We start from the raw sequence: 27,720 nt of genomic DNA, 5'->3' as shown, positions 1-27,720 counted from the left end.
CCCTCTTTCAAAAAAAAGATGCTTTTGTTTTTACTTTTCTGTTTTGGTTGCGTAAATGTCCATTGATTTAATTTGAATTAATATGTGCATTTGAATATGATAAATGTTTACCAAAATATATGCGTAGAATAGCAATAGCAATTACTACCCGACTTCAGGATCGAGGAGAAGGTCTAACCATGCTTCCAATGAATCCGCTACCAATTCTATTCCCCCAGCAAGTCTGTTATTCCTCAGAAGAAATTAGCAGTATTCCCCGGCACAGCCAGTTACTCCCCAACAGAGGTCGGCATCATCAGACAGATTGATCATCTCATCCATCCTCAGCCAAGATCTGTGGAATATTTCTACCATCAGACAGAATCAAGAACCCCCTGCCGAGAAAGGGTCATCGACACAAATGTCTCAAATCAGTAGATGGGGATTTATTTTCCCCAGTAGAGTCCCCAAGCAGAACTTCTCATACGCATAACTCATTCATTACATCCTTTCACAGCATACGCATGCATACAACATTCACATTTATTTTAGCATAACACGAAACATCTCATGCATCATGACATAGCATGAAGCTAACTTTTTCTTTGCAGGTTAATTATCCTCCTGATATAGTCAAAGTAGAAGGTTCATTCAGACAGACACCTTTATCAATCACATTCAAGATTCAGATACATATTTCAAATACAGTTCATGGGAACATTCATTCTGACAACACTTCGATATCCTCCTAACGATGGCATCTTTAAGCCCATCCCAGACATTTATTGCAAGTACAACATATACAGGTTATCAGATACAGCCTAACGTACGGTTCATTCTGATTCAGCCCAACATATGACTTCTTCAGCAACTCCAATGCGGTCTAACGTACGACCCATTTGGACCTTCAAATCCTCAGATGCTGCCTAGCGTACGGTACATTCAGGGGTGTAGTCTAGCGTACGACTACTTTCTTTTTCAGATGCAGCCTAACGGACAGCTCATTCTACAACTCGGATACGATCTAACGTACGATCCATTCTGAACTTCAACAACCCCAACGCGGTCTAACGTACGACCCGTTTGGATCTTACAATCCTCAGATGCTACCTAACGTACGGTACATTTCTGAAGTGTAGTCTGGCGTACGACTACCGCTTTCATCATCAGATGCGGCCTAACAGACGACTCATTCTGCGACGGTCTAACGTACGACCCGTTCGGATGTCCATCCCCTCAGATGCTACCTAACATACGATACATTTCTGAAGTGTAGTCTAACGTACGACTACCCCTTTCATCATCAGATCCTACCTAACATACGGTACATTTCTGAAGTGTAGTCTAACGTACGACTACCCCTTTCGTCATCAGATTCAGCCTAACGTACGACTCATTCTGCAACTCAGATACGATCTAGCGTATGGTCCATTCTGATCCTTTATCCCCAACAGCATATGACACACTCCGACTCCCCAGCGAAGTCGGCAGCCTAATGGATGACTCATTATACGGTCTAGCGTACGACCCAGTGTGGCACCTATGTCTTCAAATTGGCCTAATATACGGCGCGATCTGAAGCTTTCGTCATCAAACCTCCCGGATGGCATCTTTAAGCCCATCTCCATCAAGACCAACTGTCGATTCTCAAGTGCAAATTTTTGGGGCATTCTAGTGTTCAATAATCTTCCACCTCTAGACCACGAATGGCATACACGCCATCCTAACTCTCTCGGTTCAAGAATATTGAACAGGGGCAGCTGTCATACCCCAAAAATTACCCATCATTTTTCCTAAAAAAAAAAAAAAAAAAAAAAAAAAAAAAAAAACGAAAAAAAAAAAAAAAAAAAAATTTAATTAATTAATTAATTAATTAATTAATTAAATAATTAAAATAAATAAATAAATAAAATATAACAAATTATTTTGGACTTGGGTCTCCCTCATTCCAAGCCCATTACCCACGAAATTAGTCTATAAATACTGAAGTTTCAGTAGGGGAGTGACACTTGGAGTTACACTTGGAGTTTACACTGGGAGATTTACTGGAGAAAGAAGGAAGAGAAGCAAAACACTCTGAGGTTTCCTTGGAACAAAACCTTGAGGAAAAAGAAAGAGAGAGAACAGAGAAGGACGGATAGAAACTTTGGCATAGGAACCCTGCCTACCCGGAGAATTCAGAGTAAAGAAACCCTGAAGGCAGCCCATCTGCACCGAAGCCATCGCCGTCCAATTCCCGCTGCCTAACTTATTCCGATACTACAAGTGGTCAATCCCTTCAACCTCGAATTGGCAAACAGGTTTGCGTATCTCTATTGTTTATACTTTCAATTGGCCATATCTACATATATAATGCATCATGATTAAATGTTGATATATAATTTGCTTTCGTATGGGAATTTAAATATGCCTGAATACCCTGAATGTTTGACCATGTTATTCCTGTGATAAAATGCCATAAAATTCAAAGTTCCTAACATGGGGCTGTTTTCAAATTCAAAATCCGTGGCCTTCGCTAGGCGAGGCAGAGGCGAACGAGACAGTACCTGATTCTTCCAGTCTGTTTTTTTTATGTTTTTATCATAGCCATGCATTATTTATCCTATCTTATTTATTGTTGTGATATTTCTCCGGTGTAATCTTCGATTGCACCCTGATTTGGTGTTCTGACATGTTTCTTTTTTTTTAGTTTCGTAAAGGTTCACATATCCCAGGAAAAGGTTATTGGCTAGGTATTCCACTTTATTTGTGGGATACCCTTGTGGAGTTTCACCCTAAATTAATTTTTTAATGTATTAATTTCTAATGTATTAATTTTTTAATATATTATTTTTAATAATTTTAATGTGGAGTTTCATCCTAATTATATAATTAATTGTAAAACTTTGCCTTTGAATAAGTGATCTTGGACCTCTCTTTGTTGCCTTACGATTACGATATTACGGTCATGTCCCGCGAACGTGGGGATACCCTTAGCAAAGACCCTTCGGTTAAATCATCATAAAATAAATTATAGTCCCTCGGATGTTGCCTTCGAATATACAACTTTGTCCCTCGATGACCCTCCGATGTTGCCTACGGTTAAATGATGATAGTCCCTTCGAATGCTAAGGTATCCTCATAACTGTTGCCTTCAATGACCAATCGATGACCCTACGATGACCCTTTTACATCCAAAGGATAAAACTACTTATTTCTCAATAATAAGGACAGTTTTACCCTCATAAGGATAGGAAATGCCCGTAAAGACCTTGGGTCGGTATAACTCTTAATTGCTGGCTCACAACTTAAAACATTTTTTTTGCACCTCACACCTTTCAAAATGCCTTTAGAAAATCACCACTTGGTATACATTCATACTAGAATCATTACCGAGTTATATTTTTCTAAACAATTTTCAAAACTAAAACGGGATAACCACTTTGTATACATTCATACAAGAATCATTACAAAGTTAAATTCTCTTTTCAAAACAATTTTCCAAACAATTCACAAACACTTTTTTAGACAAAAATAATATAAGTGATCGAGCAATTAAGAGCCCATGGATAACCATGGATACAAAGGGTGCTAACACCTTCCCTTTGTATAATGTACCTCCCGAACCCAAAATCTAAATTAAGGTCTTTCCTGTTCTTTTCCACCTTTCCTTATTGGATAAAAGAAAAGTCGGTGGCGACTCTTGCTAACCGCGACATTGCGATTAAAACCACAAAAAAGTCCAGTTCACCGTATGACACTCTCCTGCAAATTGATGGCACCTGGTTATACGGAAAATACAAGGGTACTTTGCTCATGGCAGTTGCACAAGACGGTAACAACAATGTATTTCCCATTGCCTTTGCTCTTGTTGAAGGTGAAACGGCTGGTGGATGGGGTTTCTTTCTTCAACATCTCAGAACGCATGTCGCTCCACAAGCCAATCTATGTTTGATTTCAGATAGACATGCTGCCATTGAAAATGCCTACAACAACCATGACAACGGATGGCATGATCCTCCTTCTACACATGTCTACTGTATCAGACACATTGCACAAAACTTCATACGTGCTATAAAAGATAAGAATCTTCGCAAGAAGGTGGTGAATGCTGGGTATGCTTTAACTCAACCGTCATTTCAATATTATCGTGATGAGATTCGACTGTCTAATGAAGACGCGGGGAGATGGATAAATAACATCCCAGTAGAGCAGTGGACAAGAGCATTTGACGGTGGTTGTCGATGAGGCCACATGACAACAAACATTGTGGAATGCATGAACGGGGTTTTCAAAGGGATTCGAAATCTGCCGATAACCGCCTTGGTAAGATCAACCTATTATAGGTTGGCTTATATGTTCGCAACCAGAGGTGAAAGATGGAGTGCAGTGTTAATGCCCGGACAAGTATTCAGTGAGTGTTGCATGAAGGTCATGAAAGAGGAGAGCATCAAAGCTACGACACACGCTGTAACAGTGTTTGACCGTCATAGACAAAATTTCAGCGTCCAGGAAACAATGGGCAACAACGAGGGGAGACCAAATTTAGCCTACGCTGTTAGACTACACAGAAGTTGGTGCGATTGTGGAAAATTTCAGGCCTTCCGCATACCTTGCTCCCATGTCATTGCAGCATGCGCTTATACTCGTCAAGACGCTTACACCCATTTATCTGATGTGTACAAGGCCAGCACCATCATGAATGTATATAGTCAAAGCTTTTCAGTACTACCAATGGAGGATTACTGGCCTCCATATGAAGGAGATATTGTTTGGCACAATGAAGAGATGCGTAGAAAGAAGAAAGGAAGGCCAAACAACACACGTATCAGAACATAGATGGATTCCACAGATAAAATGATAAGATTATGTAGTATCTGTCGTCAACCAGGACACAACAAAAATAACTGTCCCAATCAAGGAGCATCATCTTGATCTTAAGATTTTTGTAACATTTTATCTAGATCTTAAGCTTTTTGTAACATTTTATCTAGATCTTAAGCTTTTTGTAACATTGTATTTCTGTAACAATCAATCATTATATATCATTAAGTTCTTGTTACAACGAGTTTCATAACCAACAACAGTACAAAACATCTGAAAACATAAATAATTCTAACTGATTACAACAATCAAATTAATGTCGTCTCGACCGAACATCATTTCCCTAGCATCCTTATCAGTCTTCATTCGCACCCAACCAAAGATACTGTCAAGTCTCTCAATACTTCTGATTTTTTCCCCTTCTGGTATTTTCCCGTCTAACCATCGAACCAGCTCCCTCTTCAGTTGATCTAACGTGGTGATGTTCCAAAACAGCATCAGCAATTGAGGTTTGTCTCTCGCATAAATCACCTTACCGTATCGGCGACGAACACCAAACATGATAGCCAAATGATTATATGAGTTGTGGAACAATAAGTCACACAACGCATCTATTTATAAGACAAAAAAGGCATTTTATGAGGGACTCGCCAATTGAGTTGGCGCCTCCTTTTAAAACCTACACATAGGCGCCAATTGGATTGACTAAGGCACCTGCCCTAGCCAATCCAATTGGAGCCTCCATTCAAGTTTTAACAACAGTTGCCATATGAACAACTTTCATGTTCATCAAAAATCCATTTGAAACTTGGAAGCTCATCATTCATTTCAAAACATTATAGGTCATTTTGACAGAAACCCTAATTTTGGGTCAACTTCGCAGGGACCTAACTCACCCATTTTTAATTATTTTGAGGTGGGACCAAGTGCATTGGAAAATTTAAGATGTCTACTTCAGTTGTTATGTTGGACAAAATTTCATAACTCTAAAAGAAACACATGAAATAATGCAAGACATTATAGGTCAGATTACAGTTGAAAAACTCAGAAGTCCAACTTCAACTGTCCATAACTTTCTCATAAAAAATCCAAATGATGCAAAATTTATATCCAAATTCATTGTCTTGAAAAGATCTACAACTTTCATATTGTAGGTTTTTTCATTTGAGGCTTTTTTAAGGGAGTCGCCAATTGGATTGGCGCCTCCTCTTAAAAAATACACATAGGCGCCAATTGGATTGGCTAGGGCAGGTGCCCTAGCCAATCCAATTGGCGCCTCCTTGTAGTTTTTAAGAGGGGTCGCCAATCCAATTGGCGCCTCCTCCTAAAAGTGGGGTAGATTGGAAATTTTGCTCAAAAGTGGGGTATTTTGGAAAAAATTTCGAAAAAATGGGTTATCTCGGTAAATTTGCCAAAAAGAACACACTAAAGTAACTAAATTATTTATCATAATCCAATGCAAATAATAAATAAAAATAACAGTGACTATAACAATTAGGTATTAAAGTCGCATTCACTTAATTAGAAACAATATCTTTAAAAAATACGCAGTCGAAGTTACCGAACACTTGCAACTTGTCTCACATTCGCTCCGATCCCATGGTTTAAATTTAAATTTTCATTTCTTCGCCCTTCTGATCAGAAAACCTCATTCTAATTCTCGGTATGAATTCAAATTTCTATTTTCTCTATCTCTTTATGCTAACTACACTTTCCACAAATCTCCATTTTCCTTTCTCTTTTCTAAAATTTAACCCTCTTCTGTCAAACCCTAACCGTACCTTTTCAACATTTTTGCACAATTTTCATTCAATTCTTTAAATTAAATCAACCTAAATGTTGTGTAATTCAAAATTTATTATCTCTTTACATGATTCCGCTTCACTGTAACTTAGCTTAAAAATTGATTGATATTATCGTTAGGAATGAATACTTGTGTTGAGGGAAGTAGACGTCAGTTACCACCATGGATGATGCCAAAAGTTGTTGCAGAAAATGGTGACATTAGATGTGATCAGAAGAAGGTAATATCGAAGAGGAAGTTAAATTCCAAAGCAAAATGTGAGGGTAAGGGGAAAGTAAATTTAGATGAACTGAATGAAAGTGGTGATAATGTTAATGAAAAGAAGAAGAAGAAGAAAAGTAATATATCTAGGGATAGTGCTCCTAGACGTTCTACTAGGAAACACAAAAATTTAGAGGATCTCGGCCATGGTAGTAGTGATCGTGATCATGTATGTCAAGTTCGAGCATCTAGTGACGATGACGTGGAGTTGACTGTTGAGGATTTAATGGAGATTGCAGAACAGGTAATTTTCTTTTTCTGATAAGGAGAAAATTAGGGTTTACTTTGCTTGAGTAATATGAATAGAAATGTTTGCTGCTTTAGCGTTACTTTGTATCGTGATATGATCCACTGAATTTAGAATATTGCTTCCCGATACTAAGGTTGTGATGGAGATTCTAGTTTCTTCCTATATCCGCTTGAATATTTTTGTCGTATGTCTGCAGTATGTCAAAGATTACAAGGACAAGGAGACTCGAGAAGCAGTACGTAGACAGTGCGAGCCAAAATGGAAACTTCGAGCCACAAAAGAAGCAGCAACTGATCTTGATTCTCCACATAAGAACAAAAAATCATCTAGTTTGGAAAGGGACGATTTATATACTTTTTCTCTAACAGCTGGCGAGGTAATTCCTACAAGCACATCTCAAATAGATCATCCTGCTCAAAACATGCTGGACGTGTTCTTGGGTCCCCTGTTGAGAACAACCTTTGAGAAGGAGGAGAACTGGAGAAGAGAAAATCTGTCTTAGATAGTTTAGAGATTGCCCTTGAGTTAACTAGACAAAGTCAAAATGAACATGTTGGGGAAATGATCCCCTTGATAAAGAAATGAAACACTTTGAAAGACTGGGTGGCTATTGTCTTGAGTGAGATATGTAGATTCAAGAAACAGAAATATACATGCCATGGCAATGCAATTAATTTGTTATTGCATGACATATTATAGTAGCTGCATTTGAAGGAATTAATGTAGATAGTTTCATTCTCACTCTAGTTGGTCAAAATTTCTCTATAATATTGCTATAGTTGATTTGTTTAGTTAGTTGTAGATTGAATTCAATGCATTAAAATTGGATGTCAATCACCCCATTACCAGGGGAGTAACGAAGGCTTGAGAAATCTCTTCTTTTGGTGCTAGCTCAGTGATTAGAGCTTCTTAGTCTTATAACCTCAAAGTACTGAGCTCATATCCCATTGCGAACAGATGTAAAATGGTCGTTAATGACACTCTAATTAATAAAGAATCCCCCTTTCCCATTTTATTTTTAAAAACAGCTCATCTTTTCACAATAGTATGTGATTATTTTGCTGACCAATCATAGTGTAAAAGGTTATCAAAGGCTGCTATTTGTGTAAGCATGATCAAGTCAACCAGGTCTTCTGCTGCTCGAACTTTGTCCGACCTTTTGGCATAAAGGTTCTGTTTAGTAATCTAATTGTATGTATTAGCTTCACCATATTGGATCATCTTTGTAGAACAAACATTGATAGTTGTTTAATATTTTATTTTACCATTGGAGCAAAATCATAATAATAGCAAAAAAGGAAAGGAGAAAACTCCACTGGGGGAAGGTGGGATAGAATCCTTTTAAATTGTGCTGCTTCTAAGTGGGTGCATGGTAAAGCCCACCTTCATTTTTTATATTTTTCTCTTACTCTTCTTACTCTTACATATAATTCGAGTGACTTTTACATATTGTATCTGAACTGATAAAAAACTTTCTTTAGAATAAAGAATATCAATATAGTGTTAACTATTAATTCCTCCAGTTGAACTCTGTTCAATGCACTAAACAGTGGTCGTCGTGTACGTGCCTTTACGTAGAAATTTTGATAGTCCTATTTTGTGTCCTATTTTCTTGACATCTTCTTGAATTTGGTGTCGATATTCTCCAAAGGTAAAATTCCTATATGTCGAAGGTTCCTTGCAGCCACTTATCATAGTAGTGTAAGAAGGACATAGGAAGTATGCAATGGAGTACCTTTCCACTTTGTCATTTGCTACAACCTTGTGCTCTACACTTTTGTACTCATCATTACTCCAGGCCTGTGATTTTCCAAAAGGAAAGACCTTGTTAGCAAATGAACCTTTGGTAATTTGTTAAATGTAACAGATAGTTAATAATTATTTCTATAGCCACAGGAGTTTTCTAGTAAAAATATGATGTAATGATCTGTGCAGATCAGATTATGGGGTTAAGTCAATAATTGATGCTGCAACACTCATTTTGATAATCCTTTTTCTATTCATTTTTGTAATACTAGAGACTGAAAAAAGGGGCTGTACTTTTGGCATTTGTAGTCAACGAAAAGAACCATAGTTCTAGTTGAAGGATGCTACAAATAATCACTTTATGCAATTCTAAAGATGGAATAATGTTTCCTGGACTCATCTGCTTATTTTATATTCCTATGAAAAAAAATAATATAGCATGATGCTTGCATCATATTGGTTGTTAGTTTAAATTATTCCCTTCTTTTAATGATTTGTTTAAATAGATTCTTTTGAAGGTTGGCATGCTACATGCATCATATTATTTTTAGTACTACAGTTAATTTTCCTCCATTAATGGCTGTAGATGTTAGCATTGATACATTCATGGTGAATTAATTTTCTTCATTAATATCTAATTAATATTCTGTTGTAACCAACTAACATTGAAACTAACTTTTACCTGGAAAAGATCTCCAATGTTAACAATAAGAGCATCTGGATTTGGTTTTACAGCGACCCATTTGGAATCTTTCATCAGTTGGAGTCCACCGACCTGATCTTGATAAAGGATTGTGAGGAAATCACTGTCAGTGTGAGGTACTAATCCAAAAATTTCTTCTTTAGATTTTGGGCAGGAAGGATAATGATTCAGTCTCAGAAAGCATGTGCTTGCATCACAGAGTTTTTCAACTGCGTCTGTCGGGTGGCCCAAGTTTTCTGCTAGAATACCTGCCAGTAGCCTGGACACTTCTAGCATAGCTGGTGCAAACTCATTTATTGCTTCTCTGCAGCAAAGGGTTAGAAACATATTAACTTGCTGTTTTTTTTAAGGGTGAAATCATGCATGCACAACATAACTATCCTCTCGTATGAAGCAGGTTGGTTCTAGAGACAACTACATTTTGCTCAGAAGGACTAGCCTGTGCTTGTCTGAGCACAAATTCTAGAAGCCAACCTGTCAAGATCTGTAATAAACTGACAAGTGGTCATTTTGTCTATATTCAAATAATTTAATGTATTTCTTCAGTGCAAAGTAACTGGACAGTCCATGAAAAAAATCTGATGTCGGTATTACATTACATACATGACAATTATGGATTCTTGATGACCTGGTCTTACTTAAATCACCAAACCCACTTTAGAGGAGACGATTAGGAAATAATTATTTAGCTTAATTCTTATTTTAGTCATGCAAAAGTTGATAATTATTTAGTTCGAAAACCTGTATGTGCGCGTACACGGATCTTCTACAGCTGCTGCATGTTGCAGCGACTGCAGGAACCATTAGAGTCTAGTGAAAAATTAAAGAATTAATATAGGGCCTGTAGAGTTTATCTGTTTTAGGGAAATCTAAGGAGAGTCAAGTTTGATTTTCTTCAAACATAAAACAGGATCATTATGTTTTGAATCATGGTTAGTGTCGTGCCTAGAAATCAGGTTATATTGTCAGTGTCTAAGATGTCTTGAATCACTTCCTCAGCACACCAAGACAAATCAGTTACACTCAAATAAATGTCATTTTTCTTTGTTCTGCATCATTTGATTTTGTCTTTGTTCTGTTTTCATGTTGTAGAGTTGTTAATTAAAATATTTCAACGAAGTAAACTACGTTAAAACTTAAGTGTAAGACTAAGGTGTACCTTAGAGAACTGAATTCACCCCAGCAAGCTGCTTCTGAAATCATGGTGAGAGGAATGTGGAAAGCTTCTGACCATGAAAAGTGATTTGAACTAGTTGCTGTTGGTGTCCCCCACCTGTATGGATTGTTTAGAAGTCCACAACTGACCTTCTTCTCAAAGGGTACCCTAAACAGCTTCATTTGCTCCTCCCTCATATTTCTTAGTAGGTCAGGGTTTATACCATGGTTTATCACTTGGAAAAATCCCCATTCTGATGCTGCCTTGCATATTGCTGCACTGCAAGCCATTCTTTCTCTAACATTACAGCTTTTAAGACCATTAAGGTCTATCAATGGTAGTTCACATGTATCCACCACAGTATCATTACTATCTTGATCATTGAAAGTTCTAGAGTTTTGAGGTTCATCTGAATTTCTCAAAAGTGCTCCATAATGGTTCAAGAGTGGTGGATTTGAGTCAATCATTGTTGCACCTAGTTAGAAAGAAAGAGCTAACAATGAAGTAGCTATGAAGTGTTTAAAGTTTTGGTTGGTAAGTAGAGAGAAAGGTGTTGGTGATTGAGGTTGAGAGTGCATTTATATGGCTGGATTTGGAGAATGGAGGCACTAAGGTATAGGGTGGTCTAGAAAGTCATGAAATGGACAATCACTTGGGACAATCAAGGCTGTCCAAACAATGACAAATGTCAGAGGGATAGTGATTTGGAGCTCTCTCAATAGACCATGTTTTAAAAAGGATACTAAAAATAGTGTGAAAGGGTCATCATCACTAGGGAAGTTGTCAAATAAGAACGAAAAAGGCTTCAAACCTGTTTTCCTCTTTTGACTTTGCTAATTACATATCTTAAAATATTAATGATTACAGCAGGGGAGAATCCTTGTAGTGAACATTGGTCTGATTTATAATCAAGGTTAATGACACAATGACATGATTTTACAATGAATATATTATACAGAGTAAGATTAAATTAAATCGGTGTAACATTTGGATATTGTAACATTGTTCAATAGATTTTTATTGGATATTGTTTACACTTAAAAGTAAATTTTATGTCCTTAGAAATCAACAAGACATGACTAATGAACATTTTGTTGTTTATTAGTTCAACATTCTCACATAGTATTTAATGTTATTTGGAGTAGTTATCAAATTCCTAGTAGAAACATTAGAGAAACGTGATTTCTTTTTAAAATTTTAACTATGAAATAGTTTATCTGTCATTGATATGTGTCAAGATTAATGCGTCTAGTGTTTTTTTATTAAAAAATGTTAATTTTAATTTGAAATAAAATTTTACAAAGTGTTTACACTTGAAAAAAATAAAATGTTGGTCAGAAAAATAGTTAAGTTTAGAGTTCGTCAAATTTCTATCTGCAAATGAAGATTTGGGGAATGTAAAATAATGGAATACAATATAGTCAATTTTTTTCAAGTTCATAGGATTCCACGAAGATTGAGAGTATTAGAATCAATAAAATCGTAATAGAATTTGACAATTTAGCATTTTAGATGTGTTCCATGTTTATAGCAATACTAACTAAAACAATGGCGTCACGTATCAAGATCAAGCCAGACGTGTGTGTGGTGTCAGACATTCACAACAACGGGATCAAGATCAAGTCAGACGTGCGTGTGGTGTCAGACATTCACAACAACGGGAAGAAACATGTAGTAACTATGCAATTAATCGAGCAATGCAGGCTATTAGCATGTTTAATCGAGCATGTTCAATTATATCAAATTCAATTCTATCAAAATCAATCCGAATCCAAACACATTAAATTTTTCTTGATTTTTATGTATCATTTTAAAATGGATGGAATATAGATGAAGTATTATGCCATATTAATTTCATCCTTTCCTATATTATTTTTATTTACACTTTTTAGGTTTCACTGTTTAGAAGCAACAAAAGAAAACAAGAATTTTTTCAGAGAATATTCCCTCAAAAATGCAGTAAGATGGTTGCAATAACTTTTAGTAGGTGCAAAATTTGTTACTATCTTAATGACATTATTATCTCCTAACTCGTCTTCAAGTGATGTAGTTGTGCATATATGCAGAAACGGCTGATAAATGACAATATTTCTGCTACTTACTCCCCCGGCTAATAAATCATAATTAATTTTTGTTGAATGCAAATATTGTATAAATAATAAATGTCATTAGGTACAACTAATCAAAAACTCATTAATCACAAACTTCTAATAATTTGTGTTCAAAATAAACGAAGTTTTCCAATTTATGAGCTAGAAATGCACGTGGAGACAAGTTATACGTACGCATTAGTCAAAAGTTGAAGCAGGCCAAGACGAGTTCATCAGTTTGTCTAGTCAAATGACTAATTAATACTACATCAAACAAAAATAGCCTACCAAACAAAAGTAAACCACTAATTAATTAAATATGGGGATTTGTTAATCCACTTTAAAACACCACGTGAAAAATACTTAAATGTCTTGAGATTTTAGAAATGCATATTCGAACGTATCATAAACATATAAAACTTAGACCAATTCTCATTGATGTTTTAGAAGTGTGTCTTTTTTAATTCGAAGATTCATCTCCGGAATCTGTCCGTAGATGCATCCCAGTCACATTGTGAAACTGAAACAGAAGCAAAACTCCAGAAAATTGTATTTTGACAAAATAAAATTACCATTCATAACATAAAATCAGCATTATATATGTGATGTTAACATAAAATCAAACATTACATTTCAATATTCAGGTGGATGCTTTAACATCTTCACAATATCTTCGATCGATCTTGAATTCGTCGCTTCCAATTCGATCGAAACTTTTGTTTCGAAACAGAAAAGTATATTCCACATAGCCCTTATACCTGCATCTGTCTTGAGCTCATAGTTGTTAAACTCAATCTTGTCTTCGTTGTTAATTGACGGTGAACGGTATTCGAGCTTCACAATTTTTTAATTATCTCCGTAAGGTAGGAGATTATGCACTTCGTATTGCAGATCTGCAAAAGAGGTGTACTCATCGATCTTAAACTTTTGCCCAGGTATCACACTGGAGAATGAGACATTTGCGACATACCAAATGATGTTTATTTGTGACATTTACGACATTTTTTGTTTGTATAAAATAAAAAATAAGAGTCTAAATTTATAGAAGTTGTAGACAAATGTGGATCTAAAAGTTCTATCATGTATCAATGTTGGTTTCGGAGATAAATTTCCGGTACCACGCTATTATCTTATTCTGGAACCTCTCCTAAACCACGCAGAAAACAGAACCTGTGTATTTTGTTTGGAAAATGAACAATTTTTTTGGCAAACATCAAAATGTATTAAAATATTTGAAATGGTATATATTATACTTCATTAATATTAATACACAATTGCATACACTTAATTGATGACAGAAAACTAAAACGAATCGAAAGATTTCTTGCAGGCTAAATCTATAAGTATGGATGATACCCCCTTTGACTTTTGTGCATTTGATTCTCTTCCAATATTGTTTAATTTGGGAAACTCTTGCATCCTTTCAACAAATTGGTTCGACAAAGTCTCAACTTTTGTTGTTGAATGAGCCGTCCACTCCACTGACGTAAGTGATATAGGACATCCCGATTTCAATAAACTTAAACAAAGTGTCGTGATTTTGAAAGCCACCTAATACACATAATACAATTATTTGGATTTTGAGGTGGGGCAGTGCACAATGGGAAAAAGGTTTCCGAAAAACTGTATCTTATAAGATCAATACACACTTTATCATACACACTTGCTATGAGATGACCCATTTCAGGGAAGCGCGTCCATTTTTCCTCCGATGTCGGTCCACTAATGCAAGGAACAAGAGACTTATAAATTGCATCAAAGTTTTCTTTCTTTCTATAAAGCCGCGTGTATGATTCTTTATGGATCCTTAACTCGTGGATAAGTTAATGATGAACAAGTGTGTGATTATCTTCTCTTTTACCGAGTAAAGCCGAAACAACTCGATAACTGTAATTATTGTCACCCTCAATATTGGCGATCCGTTCGATGTATTTATGCATAAAAATTGACATTTTGTCAATGAATGGAATTTTTGGTGGAGCCGGTGAAGGAGATGGTTTGGTAATGCGAGCTCTTTTAAAAATAATTTCTTTTTTAAGATTTTGGAGTTTGTGAGTCCGGAAAACTTTGTCAACATATTCAAAATACGAAGGAGACCACACCATTGAATTGTCACTCGATGTAAGCTTGACCTTCTTCGGAGCACATTTTCTTTTTACCGGTTGAGAGAGTGGTTTCAAGTCAGTGGTTTCTGGATAAGCAATCTTCCTCAATTGTTCTTTAACGTGGAGTTTCAATTGTTCAATAAAGTGGTATTATGGTCGGTAAAAATTACAGTAGGCATTTCTTCTTGTTCCTTCAACATTGTCTGACACACCTCTAAGGCCCAAGTAATATTCTCCTCTTTTTCGATCTCTAAAAATGCAAATCCAACATAATAGGTCTTCTCAGTAGAGGTAACACCAACCATCTCCAATAATGGAAGTTTGTACTTGTTGATCTTGTATGTTGAATTAATGATGAGCATAGTAGAAAATGTGTCGAACAACTTGATGGAATAAAGATGAGTTCAAAATATATATCTAACAGTTACTCTATCCTCGGACGTACGACATGAGGCGACACAAAATTGGATGACCGACTAACTTTTCACACAAGTCATGGTTACGTAAACCACATATGACATTGAAGCTACATTTCTTATTTTCCAACATATAACCAAACAACTTAAAATGACACTCACATTTTCTTAAATTGGTGGCATCTCGTTTAAAATTCAGAAAAGGAGGTCTATATTTCCCACTTATTTCGCATGTCATTGTCACAAATGCGCCTCCTATATTCGAACTATTATCGGACCTTCCGATTAACACGCCAAATCCTAGTTTGGAGGCCTCAGTACAAATCCATTTAAGCATGTGATCGGGAAATTCAAACTCTTGCTTATTTTTAAATTGGTTGCCAATATCTACCTTCTTCGTAACAACACCTTTGTCATCCGGAGACACAACATGTTTGGGGAAAACACTGGGGTACACCATATCTAATGAAAACTGTAATACCCCGATTTTTCATTTATTGAAATTATTTGATTTATTATGATTTTGTGTATTTATTTGATTTTTGGGTAATATTAATTAAATAAATAAAGGTGGTGGGGTGTGTGACCTTGGGGTGAAAGTGTGGAGAGCAATTAGAGGTTAGTAGAGTTTGATTAAATTATTAGAGTTTATTTTAATATAATAGTATTTTATTAGATTTATTTAATTTAATATAAAATAGAGATTTTGGTGTCAAAGTGTGATTTATGAGGAGTAGAAGGGAGGAAGGAGTAAGAGGAATATGAGTCTGTGGCAAAATCAGAATTATGATAATATTTACCCTAATGATATAAATTAGAACATAACCTAGTTTATGGAGTTTTAACAGTACGTAAAAATCATAAATTTGAGTATATAGAAGAGGCTAGAGGGGCAACTAAAAACTTGAACTTGGAGGGGATTGGAGAATCAAAAACCATAGTTTTTCACTACTTCTAGGATAACCAGGTAAGAGGGAGAACTATCTCAATAATGAATATATGCATGAGGGATAGAATTGAGGAATCTTTAACCTCCAACAGGGCATTGGGATTTTTACATAATTTTGTTATTGATGATTGAATTGTTGCTTGTGATGATGATTGGTGATGAAATTCGTGTACTATGATATATGACAAATTTTGTTTTGATGAGTTAACATATATTCACCATCGTTGTTATTTTGAAGGTTTGAGAATAATATGATTTTATGAAAAACCATGAATTAAAGGTGTTGATTCATGAGTATATAATAGGTATGCAATGTTTTGGGGATGATTTTCTATGTCTGGAATGATAATTAGAAGTTCCGCAATGAACTCCATTGAAAAAGACGCATTATGCAGGTTGCAGGTCGATGACGGGCGTCATGGTGCTAAAGGGTGCCATGCTGGTGACAGGTAACCCGTCATACTGGCCAAGCTTGTGTTCTAAGTCGGTCGTCACATAGTTGATGTTTTGCAGTATTGGGGACGATGACGGACACCAAGATCGTGATGGGTAACCCATCACGAGTATGGAGTGGGCACGTATACTTGTTTTGATGATATTAAGTTGCAGATTTTGATTATTTGACTTTTGCAAATGTTTTGGGTATTGTTAGGCTCTATTGGTACTATTTAAATGATGGTTGGTATGACTTAATTATTAAACATGATTTTAATCAAATTTATGAATTATTGATGAATGATGGATATGTGTACATTGATGATGATGATGTGTTAATTTCTGTGAATTGTGATGATGATATGTTGTTGTATGAGCATGAAATATGTTGTTGAATTATGAGTATGTCGTTGTAGGATGATAGTTTGGGAGGGGAGCTATTATTGTTGGGTCAATGCATGCTTTGTTTCTTGTCGGGAGGGGGCTTTAAACATTATGTGTTATTGCATTGACGTGTTGTGACATGCATTCATTATGTCGTTGTTGTTGATGAAAGAGGAAAGTTGCAATCCGAGCATGGTGGATTGATGACTTGTCTCGAATCCGAGCAGGATGGATTCGGGGTTCGAGCAGGGGAACCTGGTTCCTGAGTGAACCAATTGATGATGATATGGTACCACATGCATATGAGCCTGGTTGAAGTTGTGGGTCTCATTGAATAATTTAAATGATGAATATGTGATAGCTTCGTGTATATTGATGGATTGGGTGTGAGAATGATGTTGCGTAATTGTTGTTGAATAAGTAGATGTTTGAATTCTACCTTGCAATATATCGTACCTTGAAAAATGAGAATACAACGCTCGCAAAGCACAATCGCACGCTCGCGGGATGGACTGAACAGATTTGCCACCAAAATTTATTTATTCCCAAAGAGGAAAAGGGAAAATATGAATAAAACCCCTAAAAGAACGACAATGATTATGGTCGTCGCAACCAAATCAGGGGTCAGGAGTCGATTACGCAAGGGGAAGGTATTAGCACTCTTCACGTCCATTGTATTCAACGGGAATCATTTAGTTAGTTATGCGCATTAGTGTTAGCTTATAAAGTTTTAGGCCTTTCGAGTTATTAAAGGGGAAAGAAAAGGACAAAAAGGTTTATTTTTTATTAGGGTGCCTGACGAGACTTTGAATCTTGCTCATATGTATCTCCGGGTGCGATGGAGAACTCAATGCTACATAGTTCTGGATAGAAAATGTTTGTTTGTTGGTTGATTTTATAGAAATCTATTTTGTCGCAATTGACAGAAAAACATTGCTTGCTACCCAAAATAGACGAGGAGCGGGCGTTTGCATTATATTGAGTGGATTTCTAGATATAAAAATTCACAAAAAATGCCATTTATTTCAACTCACGTGATTGTGGATGAAGCATTATTTTTACATCGTCTCGAGACAACTTCCATTCCATTACCCATACAAGGGCATCTTTGGAAGCCTTCGAGTCATTGCATAAATCATTCTAATGCATCAATCATGTCACTTCACTATAGCTTTAAGCCATGCATATCATATCACTCATCGAGCATAAGCTCATAGCATGAAAAATCAAACATAAAAAACCCAGTTCTCGTCTAGTAGACTATTTATAAGTATGTTCTCTTCTGACAGTCAATTTTTAAAACCAATTCCCGTCTGGTAGCCTTTTCTTAAAACCAGTTCCCGCCTAGTAGCCTATTTTTTAACTTCGGTTCTCGTCTGGTAGTCAATTTTATTTTCAAAACCAGTTCCCGTCTGGTAGCCCATCTGAAAGTCAGCTCCCGTCTGACAATAAATTAAAGAAACCAATTCTCGTCTGGTAGACTATCTAAAAGTCAGTTCTCGTCTGACAAACAAAAACAAAAGGACAAAACACATGTTTCTATATGGTAATCTACCCTTCAAGTCCAGTTCTCATCTGGCAGTTCACCTCAAAGTCCAATCTTATTTTGGCGCCCTTAAACCATAGTTTGGTTTTCGCAAGGACAAAATTCGTTGAAGCCGGTAAATATTTTACTAATGCCTTCGGTTAAGTCCAGTGTTGTCTGAAAAACTTCGTTTGAAGTCGGTTAATATTTTACTGATGCCTTTGGTATAAGTCCAACTTTGTTAGCACATATAGAGAGTTTGATTATCCTGTTTTTTCTGATGGTTCCTAGAAAGTCATGTATGACTCGTTATTCTAAGGAATTCCCATAAGCTTGGATGTTATTCATGTTAGAAAAATCCAATGATGTTTTTCGTGATTGATTTCTTTATAAAGAATCATCATAGCCTTTTGCATGGATGCTCTTCTTATAAGAGGACTCCCATTTATTTTTGTCTTGGATAAATTCCCTGTTAGAAATCTCCAAAATATTTGACTAGATGAATTTCGTGTGAGAAATCTCCTGAAATGTCAGATATATTTTAAGGTGTCGCTAGGTCATGTTTGAACCTATTGATAAAACTCACTTTGAATATTCCCAACGTCTTTTCTCCAGCAATTTGTTATCTCTAATGAGTCTTCACCCATTCGTCTTTGCCATTTTCCTGTGGGTCATCACTACCATACATCTCCATCATTCCCCACAGGTCCGTCTTCTGTTTATCTCCCATTAGAAGAAAAAATCATGCTATGGTTCATTTCATCTCACATCATATCCCCAACAAACAAAAAAGAGTCATTCACGCATTCATAACATATCATCTCATTTCATCTGCATTCAGGGATAAAATTATGATCTTTTTAGTATTTAACTATCTCCCACCGTGATCATATGAAGGGTATCCTTCTTCATATTCTCTGGTTGAAGATACTTAAATAGGGGCAACTGTCATACCCCAATTTTGATCCTGAAACACCAAATCATTATACTTATCATGACATTCGTATCATTTGCATAACATAGCATGCATTTCATTTTGCATAATGCCTAAAATGTCAATCAAGATAATTTTTCTGAATTTCAGACAGATCGGCCAAACTGATTCTCAACTGTACGTAAAATTAGCGGATGAAAAATTTCTAAATCGAGCTTGCAGATGTCAGTATTGTTAATCTACGGTTTGCATAGTTTAACATGGCGTGCTCGTTTAATTTTTTGACCACTTTTTCGGTCGCATTTTGATTAGTCTGAGTCTTTTAACCGATCAAATGTTATTTCAAAATTTGATCAAAACCTGTATGTTTTTGAGAAGTTTATTTCACGCTGATCATTTGTAACTAATTTGTAGCCAATTCATAGCTAATTTAACTACGTCAATTTTATGACCTAAAATTCTTTTTTTCATGATATTTTTGCATGAAAGTTTATAAACTTATAAGGTTCTCTCACACAAAAATTGAATTTTCTTTTTACTTGAGATGAATTAAATATGAATCTTTTTAACATCGGTTTTTCATGAAAGGGAAACAAACGTTGACGTATGATTGAATTTTGAGATTATATTTTGCAGAGACCTATTTAATAATACATAAAATGGATCTAAAAAGTTTCATGGTATTCCGAAAAAAGTCACGATTTATTTTGATTTTTCGATTGAAACACATATATACGTGTTTCAATCAAAAAATCAAAATAAATTGAGACTTATTCAGAATGCCATGAAAATTTGAAGATCCATTTAATGTTGTATTATATAGGTCTCCGAAAAATGATACCTTAAAATTCAATCATATGCAAACGTTTGCGGTGTTTTTGTTTCATAGAAAATGACGCTTAAAAAATTCATATTTAATTTATATCATGTCAAAAAAAAAATTGTGGGAGAGATCCTTATAATGTGATACATCATGGCAAAAATCATGAAAAAAAATGAATTATAGGTCATAATAATGGTTTACGCCTCTAGAAAAAATACATATATAGATGTGTTTCAATAAAAATCAAAATAAACCGAGACTTATTCAGAATTCCATGAAATACAAATCGGTTTCATGCATTATGAGATAGTTCTATGAAAAGTATTACACATAAATTCAATCATATGTACACGTTTGCATTGTTTTTGTTTCATAGAAAATCGACGCTTAAAAAATTCATATTTAATTTATCTTATGTTTTAAAAAATTCAATTTTTGCGGGAGAGATCTTTATAATGTGATAAACATTCATAGAAACAATCATTAAAAAAATGAAATCTTAAGTCATAATAATGATTTCCGCCTCTAGAAAAAATACATTTATATGTGTTTCTATAGAAAAATCAAAATAAATAGATACTTATTCACAATTCCATGAAATTTTGCAGATCCATTTTATATGATATGATATAGGTTTTTGCAAAAGATTAACTCAAAATTCAATCAATGTCAACGTTTGCGTTGTTTCTGTTTCATAGAAAATCGGCGTTAGAGATTGTTATAAGGTTATAAACTTTAATGTATAAAAATCATGGAAAAAAACGAATTTTACTTCATAAAAAACATGTGTTTAAATTAGCTAAGGATTAACAATGAATTAACTATGTATTATCTACAAATACTGGGTTTATGCATGATGCGACGCTCTTTCCGTCGCTATAATCTTAATGAATATAAAAAATAAAAAATAGAAGAAAATGCACGTGGCATCCACGTCAATATTTTTGTCACATTGGCATTGCCGCATGTGTGTCCATGCATCAAAAAAGTTCTACGTGGCATGTCACATCAACATCCGTTAGTGCCATTTAACTTCAGGGACCAATTGTATGAATGAAAATTTTTGGAGGGACTATTACTTAAAAGAAATTTTTAGAGGCATTAACAACGAAAAATGACTATATTTATGAGGACTAAAAACTTATTTAACCCTAGATTGGGATGTAAATTTGCATATGGTAATAGGGATTCTCATGGGAATTATTTGTTTGGAACTCCGAAGTTGGAGATTTTTCCCATGGGGACGGGGATGGAGGTTGAAATTCTACCGATGATACTTCGGAGCGGGGATCGGGGAGTTACCCTCCGTCCCACGGATTCCCCAACCCCAATCATATTATTTAACTTTTATACGTATTATATTATATAATATATAATTATAAAATTTTGCATGTTTTTTTTATAAAAAATAATTAATATATTAGGAAATTAAGAGTCATTAGTAGATCATTTTATTTTTCTTGTTTCATTGTATAATGTATTATTTCACTACCTAAGTACTCAATCCTAAAAAAGTTCACTCATATCACAATTATACAGTGTACATATTATATCCTCTTCTTTTCTCAATGCTCTATGTCTCCTCCATTCCTCATCTCCATTGTTCTCATCATCATCACGATAACCACTCTCCTTTGTTTAGTGTGCTTCCGGTAATTATTCTTCAATTTCACTTTACTTCAAGTGCTTTTGCATTTTTTTTATTGATGCAAGATGTGTTTTTATTTTAAAACACAAAATAAAAATGCAAAATATATATTTTTAAAAAATAATAATAATATCGAAATACTAGGGTCGGTCTCGACTTTTTAGAGGCCCGGACAAATAATAAAAATGGATCTTAATAAAAATAATACAATTTAAAAAAAATATTCTTGTATTCTTCAAATAAAAACTACTTCCTCCTCCGACCTAATACCGCGACAACTTTTCATAAGTTTAAATAAATAATAAAAACAATATTAGGACCAACCTTATATAGTTAGTCACAAGTGAAAATTACCATATTTTGTAACATTTCTTAATAACATGTCAATTACCGGCGGCAATGAAATAAAATTTATAAACATTCAAAATGCTATGAAGAACATATAGATGACTAACTATCAAGGAAATATATAATGTATTCGCGACAATCTATAAGACAACAATAAAATTGAAAAATAACATGGGATACTTAAATTATACTGTCTCATAACACTGACTCAAAAGATGTAAAAACAAATAATTGCTAAAAATGTGTATGAAATGATGAAGTTGACAAAGAAAGAAAGACCTTATGCTAAATACTTTTGAAGAAAAAAAACAAGAATCCTTTATACATTCACCTAAATAGCCCATTCCATGTTTACCAAATTAAAAGTAATCACTTGTGTTACTATCTAGGACCGGTCCAATCAATCTAAAAACCTATTCTAATTTTAAAATGCCTAAATTAAAAATAAATATAATTTTAATAATTAAAAATAATGTATAAAAAATACAATTATAAAAAATAGATGCATCCGTAACTAGAAAAAATGAAATCAGAAGGATAAAACCTGCAACAATAATTAGAAAAATGGATGCAATAGTAACTAAAAAAATGAATTCAAGAGGATTGAACTTACAACTTTTACTATTATCTTTCAAATTTGTTTTACTTCCAATAGATCATTGATAAATTCATATTTATTTCTCATTGTATAATTTATTTAATATAATATTAACTATATATTTTGTTTATTTTAAAACAAAATAAAACCCCTTAATTTGGAAGCTCTGGGCTAAGGGCCCTTGCCCAGGATCGGTCCTGGTCATAGTTTTGTTCAAAAAATATATAAATTTTCGTAAGACTCGATCTCCATGAATCTCTTATTCTCCATAGGAGTCTTTGGGGATAGCGATTCATTATTCTTCATTATTATCGGCAGAGAGATTGTCAGTAGAATATCATGTGCATTCAAACTGTCACTGTTGGATCTGTCAATTTGACCAAAACAGGTGCAGGCTGTGCTTGAACTAGCAACAGTTCCTATAACACCAATCAATATTCTGATATAACTATAAATCTGCATTCAGATCAAACCATTCATATATTAATTACTTTCCTATTTCCATTCTTTTTCTTACAACCAACATTCATTTATTTATACAACAAGAAACTCAAGTTTTGTTTCAAATCCTAGAATAATCAACCAGGGAACAATAACATCAAAAGATGGATTACAATATCCAGAATGTCATGATATATATGTATTTCTAAGTTACTTCTCGACTCCTCAATTGCTTGTATGTAGAGCACCATAACAGTTGCAGAAAAGACTATTGCACGACGATGCCAACCTCTCTATACATCGATGGATGCACTTCGATATCTGAAAGACGATGTTGATGAAGTCAACATTACGCGTAATACAGAAACCAATCAACATTTATATATGATACTTTATCCAACTATTTACAAAAATGACAAGATATTCAGTGATGATTCAACAAGAGCTTACCTAAGTTCTATTATTCAAAATACTTCTTGCGAGATCCTCGTTAATGGCAACAGGCAGTGGCGGCATTTGGCTCATAATGCCAGGCATCCCACTCATGCTGCGCAAAGTTTAAACACGTAAAAACCAAATACTAATGAAGATGAATATGTATGATATAACAGATAACTTTGTCAAAATTCACGTACTCGTTTAGAATGGTATTAATATTGTGCCTTGTATGGCAAAAGAGGTCGATGTTATCCTGCAACTGTTTATATAAGAATAGGATCGTTATCACAGCATCAAACAATCCTTCAAACTATAATAATCAAGGACGAAAATTTGGAAATTCATCAAAGCTTTTCACCTTGTATGTCGATAAATTGGCCGTAATTTGATTGAAAACTTGAGCATTCTGCTCCATGAGTTGCTTCATAGGTCCACAAATTCCTGAACATACATTCTTAAACTATAAGTCAAGAGTATTAAACTTCAGTTGTAATTGCCGAGGAATAAGAAATATACTATAATTTAAGAAAAAATAGATATACTAACCATCATATAGTATCCGTTGACTTTGTTCAATAGTGCGTGACATGGGAGAATACGAACTCATGCTTGGGGGCAGCGCCGAATGCAAATTTGAATGCAAATTTGAATGCGATGCTAACTCCAACGGCTTATCCTGAAGAAGCATGACTTTAGAATACTGGTTCTTCAATCAACATTAGATCCTAAACACATTAATTGATTCAATATATCAAAAATGGAATCCCGTTTATGGGATGCAACATAATCATATTTTGTTATTAACATAGCATTTGAGTATCATCAATGTCCTTGACAAGCACGTCGAGAAGACTCGAGGCAAATGATTTTATCAACAATACTAATCAAATGATATATTGAATCAATTTGACAGGCATTGTGAAACCACGAGGAAAATTACTTCAATCAACTTAAGTAACCAACATTGAGAAAGAATTTTCAACTTTCGATCTCTCATTGTGTTTAAAAGGAGTTTTTTTTTTATAAATCTTAAAACTTATAGGTGAAATATATTAAAACTTTTTTACAAAAATATATTTGAAATTCAAAACCTACTTAAAACATCAGGTAGAGAATCCATGAGAATCATTCTAGATTAACCAAACAACTCTTCGACAAACACTACATTATAAGATAAATAGCATGTGTACAAAAGCTTCTAACACTTCACATACTTTTCTGTAATTGATCTTCTTTCCCAAACAATGCTCATCTGGTTTCCTTCGCTTTCTCTGCAAAAATGGTTTAAACTGTATTTTAAGACTCAATAAACACGCGTAGAGGTGAAAACACGAGCCAAAACCTAAAACCCTGCCTTTAACTGCTGATATAACCGTAACTTATACAACACTTAAGCTACTCAACAATGCAAAACACAAGCCACTGCTAGAATGCAAAACTAGGGGCCATAGGAGGAAGTAGTGTCTATGAAACAAAAAGATTTATTGTGAACGCTTTAGAAAGTGGAAGTTCCACTATGCATATTCAATTTTCAAGTAGTTAATAATTGCAACATGTTCAAGTTACTTTAATGCTTTTAGGTTTTAAAAGCTTCTTCTGTACTGGACTCAAAGTGGAAGTTCCACTACGCATACTCAACTTTCGACTAGTTTTTCGCAACATGTTCAAGCAACTTTATGCATTTAGAATTTAAAATTTACTTCTGGACTAATGCACAAAGCACATGTATCATTCAAAGGCACCAATAAAATATGGACAATGAGAAGATTGTTGAAAGTAAAAAAGCTTACTGTCAACCACCTACACCTCAAAGCAACATCGCGAACAGTTTTATCAGGCAACGCAGCAGCAATTTTGATGTACTTCATGATACTTGGTTCATTCGCATAACTAGTCATAAAACATAACCATCATGAAATTAAAAATGTCACAAAATATAAACTATAGAAAGAGAAAGAAATATCATTCTTAACACCTATAAGTATATACCATATAAAACAAATTTAGCATAGCCATTACTAAAACTGAAGTAATTCAAGAAAGAATAGAATATCATAAAGCCAATCAAACATTTCATAGGTAACAAGTAGATGCTAATCGGGCCGCCCTTTGAGAGCGTGCAAGACGGTCTACAAACATTTCAAAGGTAACATGTAGATGTTAATCAGGGTCGCCCTCAACCTTTGAGGGCGTGCAAGATAGGCTACTGCAATGGGCTCAAAATTTGTCACGAATAAATCTTAGTTAAATAAGGCATCATAAAATGTCTGTCACGATTAAACCATAGTTAAACAGGGTCTCTATTAGTTTTGTCATGGTTAAATAATCAAAACCAATGACTTACTTGGCAAGGCCTTCCTCCAATCTATACTGTTCATCAAGAGACCACTCAACAGCCAAGCCAGTGTCATGCTTCAACCCTGGAACTGAATCAAGAAGAAGAGAAGACCCACCCGCTTGTGGACTTACAACAGGGTTGGTGTTGTTGATGAAAGTTGAATTTCCAGAATATATCATACCAGATGAACTACTTAACCCAAAATAATTACCCATTGGAACCATCTCTGACATGCTATTATTCATAGCACCATGCTGAAATGATATCGCATGTCTACTCATAGATGAATTTATATCTTCATTACAAAACCCTCTATTTGACTCTGCCTCCATCTCTATCTAACAATTTTTCCTATAAACCACAAACAGCACCAACCACCATTTCCAAACAAAAATTCACTGATTCAGTGTATCCAACTCCAACCAGCCAAGATCAAAATCTTTACTTTAGATTCTATTCAAACAACCATAGCTGATAAAACAAATTCGGTCATGACCCAGATGAAATAAGCAGAACCCCACAATCAAAAACCCTTAAAAATCCAAACTTTAACTCAAAATCGAATAGCCTGGGAAAAATAGAGAACAACCCAGAAAGAATAAAATCAGTATTGAAGAAAAAAAAGAAGAAAAGTTGAAGTTTTTAAGGAGTCAAATTGTGATAAAAGCCCTAATAAACGTGTCATAAGAGAAGAATAACAGAGAGAGAGAGAGATAGAGATAGAGAGAGAAACCTTTTTGGTTATGCAGTGGTAGTAGCAGCAACTTTGCGATTAAAGGGCAAGTTGAGCTTAATGGATGGTTATTTGTTTTGGTTTCTCACTATACAAGAATGGGAAACCTATTACACAACAATGCTATTGATATTGGTATTAGTATAATTTGGCATTTGCTACTTTGTGAGTTGCTTTGCTTTGTGACACATATTCTCTCTCTCAAAGAGAGAGAGACAAGAGATGGGTTAGAATTGTACCAATAAGGAAGCAGAGAAAGGGAAAAGGGAAAATGAAGTTTGAATAATTTAATAAAAAAGGAGAAGTAATAATGGATGGTTGTGGTGTGGATCTTGGAATTCAGCAACAGTGCGACTCCCAATAAGCATTTGATGCTATTCATTGTGGACTCCACCTATTCTTTATGCTTTTAATTTTTTTTCTCTTTATTTACTTCACATGTGTCTTGGTTTAGTTGGTTAAGGATTCATTACAAAATTGGCAAATCACCATTTTTTTTGTGATGATGTTAACTTCTTATCTAAAATTACAAGAGAGTAGGGTGAAAAATCGGGTCTATGTTTGTTTTATAAGTATTTTTTGTAAAGTAGATTAAAGTTTTAGGTTTGCAATTTTTAAAATGCATTCTTGGGTTTTTTTGGGTTTTTTTTAAAAACCTGCGTATTAATTATTTTTAGTTTTTAAAAATGCAATGCATGCATGTTTGTTATGTCGTGTTCTGAGGAACGAACAAAATTTTAACTCAACACTCTCATTCATATTTTCTCTACTCTATTTTCCAGAGACATTTGTATAATTGACCTAAAAAGAAGA

General features: G+C 34.7%; 3 protein-coding genes across 5 annotated transcripts; 1 reads left to right on the top strand and 2 right to left on the bottom strand.

Moving 5' to 3' along the window:
* Positions 1 to 6,301: 6,301 nt before the first annotated feature.
* On the top strand, positions 6,302 to 7,839 carry LOC127107453 (uncharacterized). Of its 2 annotated transcripts, XM_051044740.1 has the most exons (3): positions 6,302 to 6,445; positions 6,706 to 7,091; positions 7,294 to 7,839. In XM_051044740.1, exons 2-3 carry the CDS (start codon positions 6,708 to 6,710, stop codon positions 7,597 to 7,599), a joined length of 690 nt encoding a protein of 229 aa, XP_050900697.1. In that variant the 5' UTR covers positions 6,302 to 6,445; positions 6,706 to 6,707; the 3' UTR covers positions 7,600 to 7,839. The 2 variants fall into 2 exon arrangements, with proteins under 2 accessions (XP_050900697.1, XP_050900696.1); XM_051044739.1 differs by lacking the exon at positions 6,302 to 6,445 and having other exon boundaries at positions 6,457 to 7,091.
* Positions 7,840 to 8,436: 597 nt separating this feature from the next.
* LOC127107452 (gibberellin 2-beta-dioxygenase 6) lies at positions 8,437 to 11,366 on the bottom strand. Its single transcript, XM_051044738.1, has 3 exons — positions 10,706 to 11,366; positions 9,526 to 9,850; positions 8,437 to 8,897 (listed from the first exon to the last, which is right to left on the bottom strand). Exons 1-3 carry the CDS (start codon positions 11,167 to 11,169, stop codon positions 8,640 to 8,642), a joined length of 1,047 nt encoding a protein of 348 aa, XP_050900695.1. The 5' UTR covers positions 11,170 to 11,366; the 3' UTR covers positions 8,437 to 8,639.
* A 12,052-nt stretch (positions 11,367 to 23,418) lies between these two features.
* LOC127101679 (uncharacterized) lies at positions 23,419 to 27,229 on the bottom strand. Of its 2 annotated transcripts, XM_051039146.1 has the most exons (9): positions 26,908 to 27,229; positions 26,181 to 26,742; positions 25,627 to 25,726; positions 25,051 to 25,107; positions 24,383 to 24,512; positions 24,195 to 24,277; positions 24,034 to 24,095; positions 23,849 to 23,945; positions 23,419 to 23,719 (listed from the first exon to the last, which is right to left on the bottom strand). In XM_051039146.1, the coding sequence occupies exons 2-8, from the start codon at positions 26,504 to 26,506 to the stop codon at positions 23,849 to 23,851; spliced, it is 855 nt and encodes a 284-aa protein (XP_050895103.1). In that variant the 5' UTR covers positions 26,507 to 26,742; positions 26,908 to 27,229; the 3' UTR covers positions 23,419 to 23,719. The 2 variants fall into 2 exon arrangements, with proteins under 2 accessions (XP_050895103.1, XP_050895104.1); XM_051039147.1 differs by lacking the exon at positions 26,908 to 27,229 and having other exon boundaries at positions 26,181 to 26,895.
* Between the last annotated feature and the right edge of the window lie 491 nt (positions 27,230 to 27,720).

Source organism: Lathyrus oleraceus, chromosome 7 (genome assembly GCF_024323335.1).
Source record: "Lathyrus oleraceus cultivar Zhongwan6 chromosome 7, CAAS_Psat_ZW6_1.0, whole genome shotgun sequence".
Taxonomy (NCBI): Eukaryota; Viridiplantae; Streptophyta; class Magnoliopsida; order Fabales; family Fabaceae; genus Lathyrus; species Lathyrus oleraceus.
The sequence above is the reverse complement of the archived record's forward strand: the minus strand, read 5'-3'. Positions and strand labels throughout refer to the sequence as shown.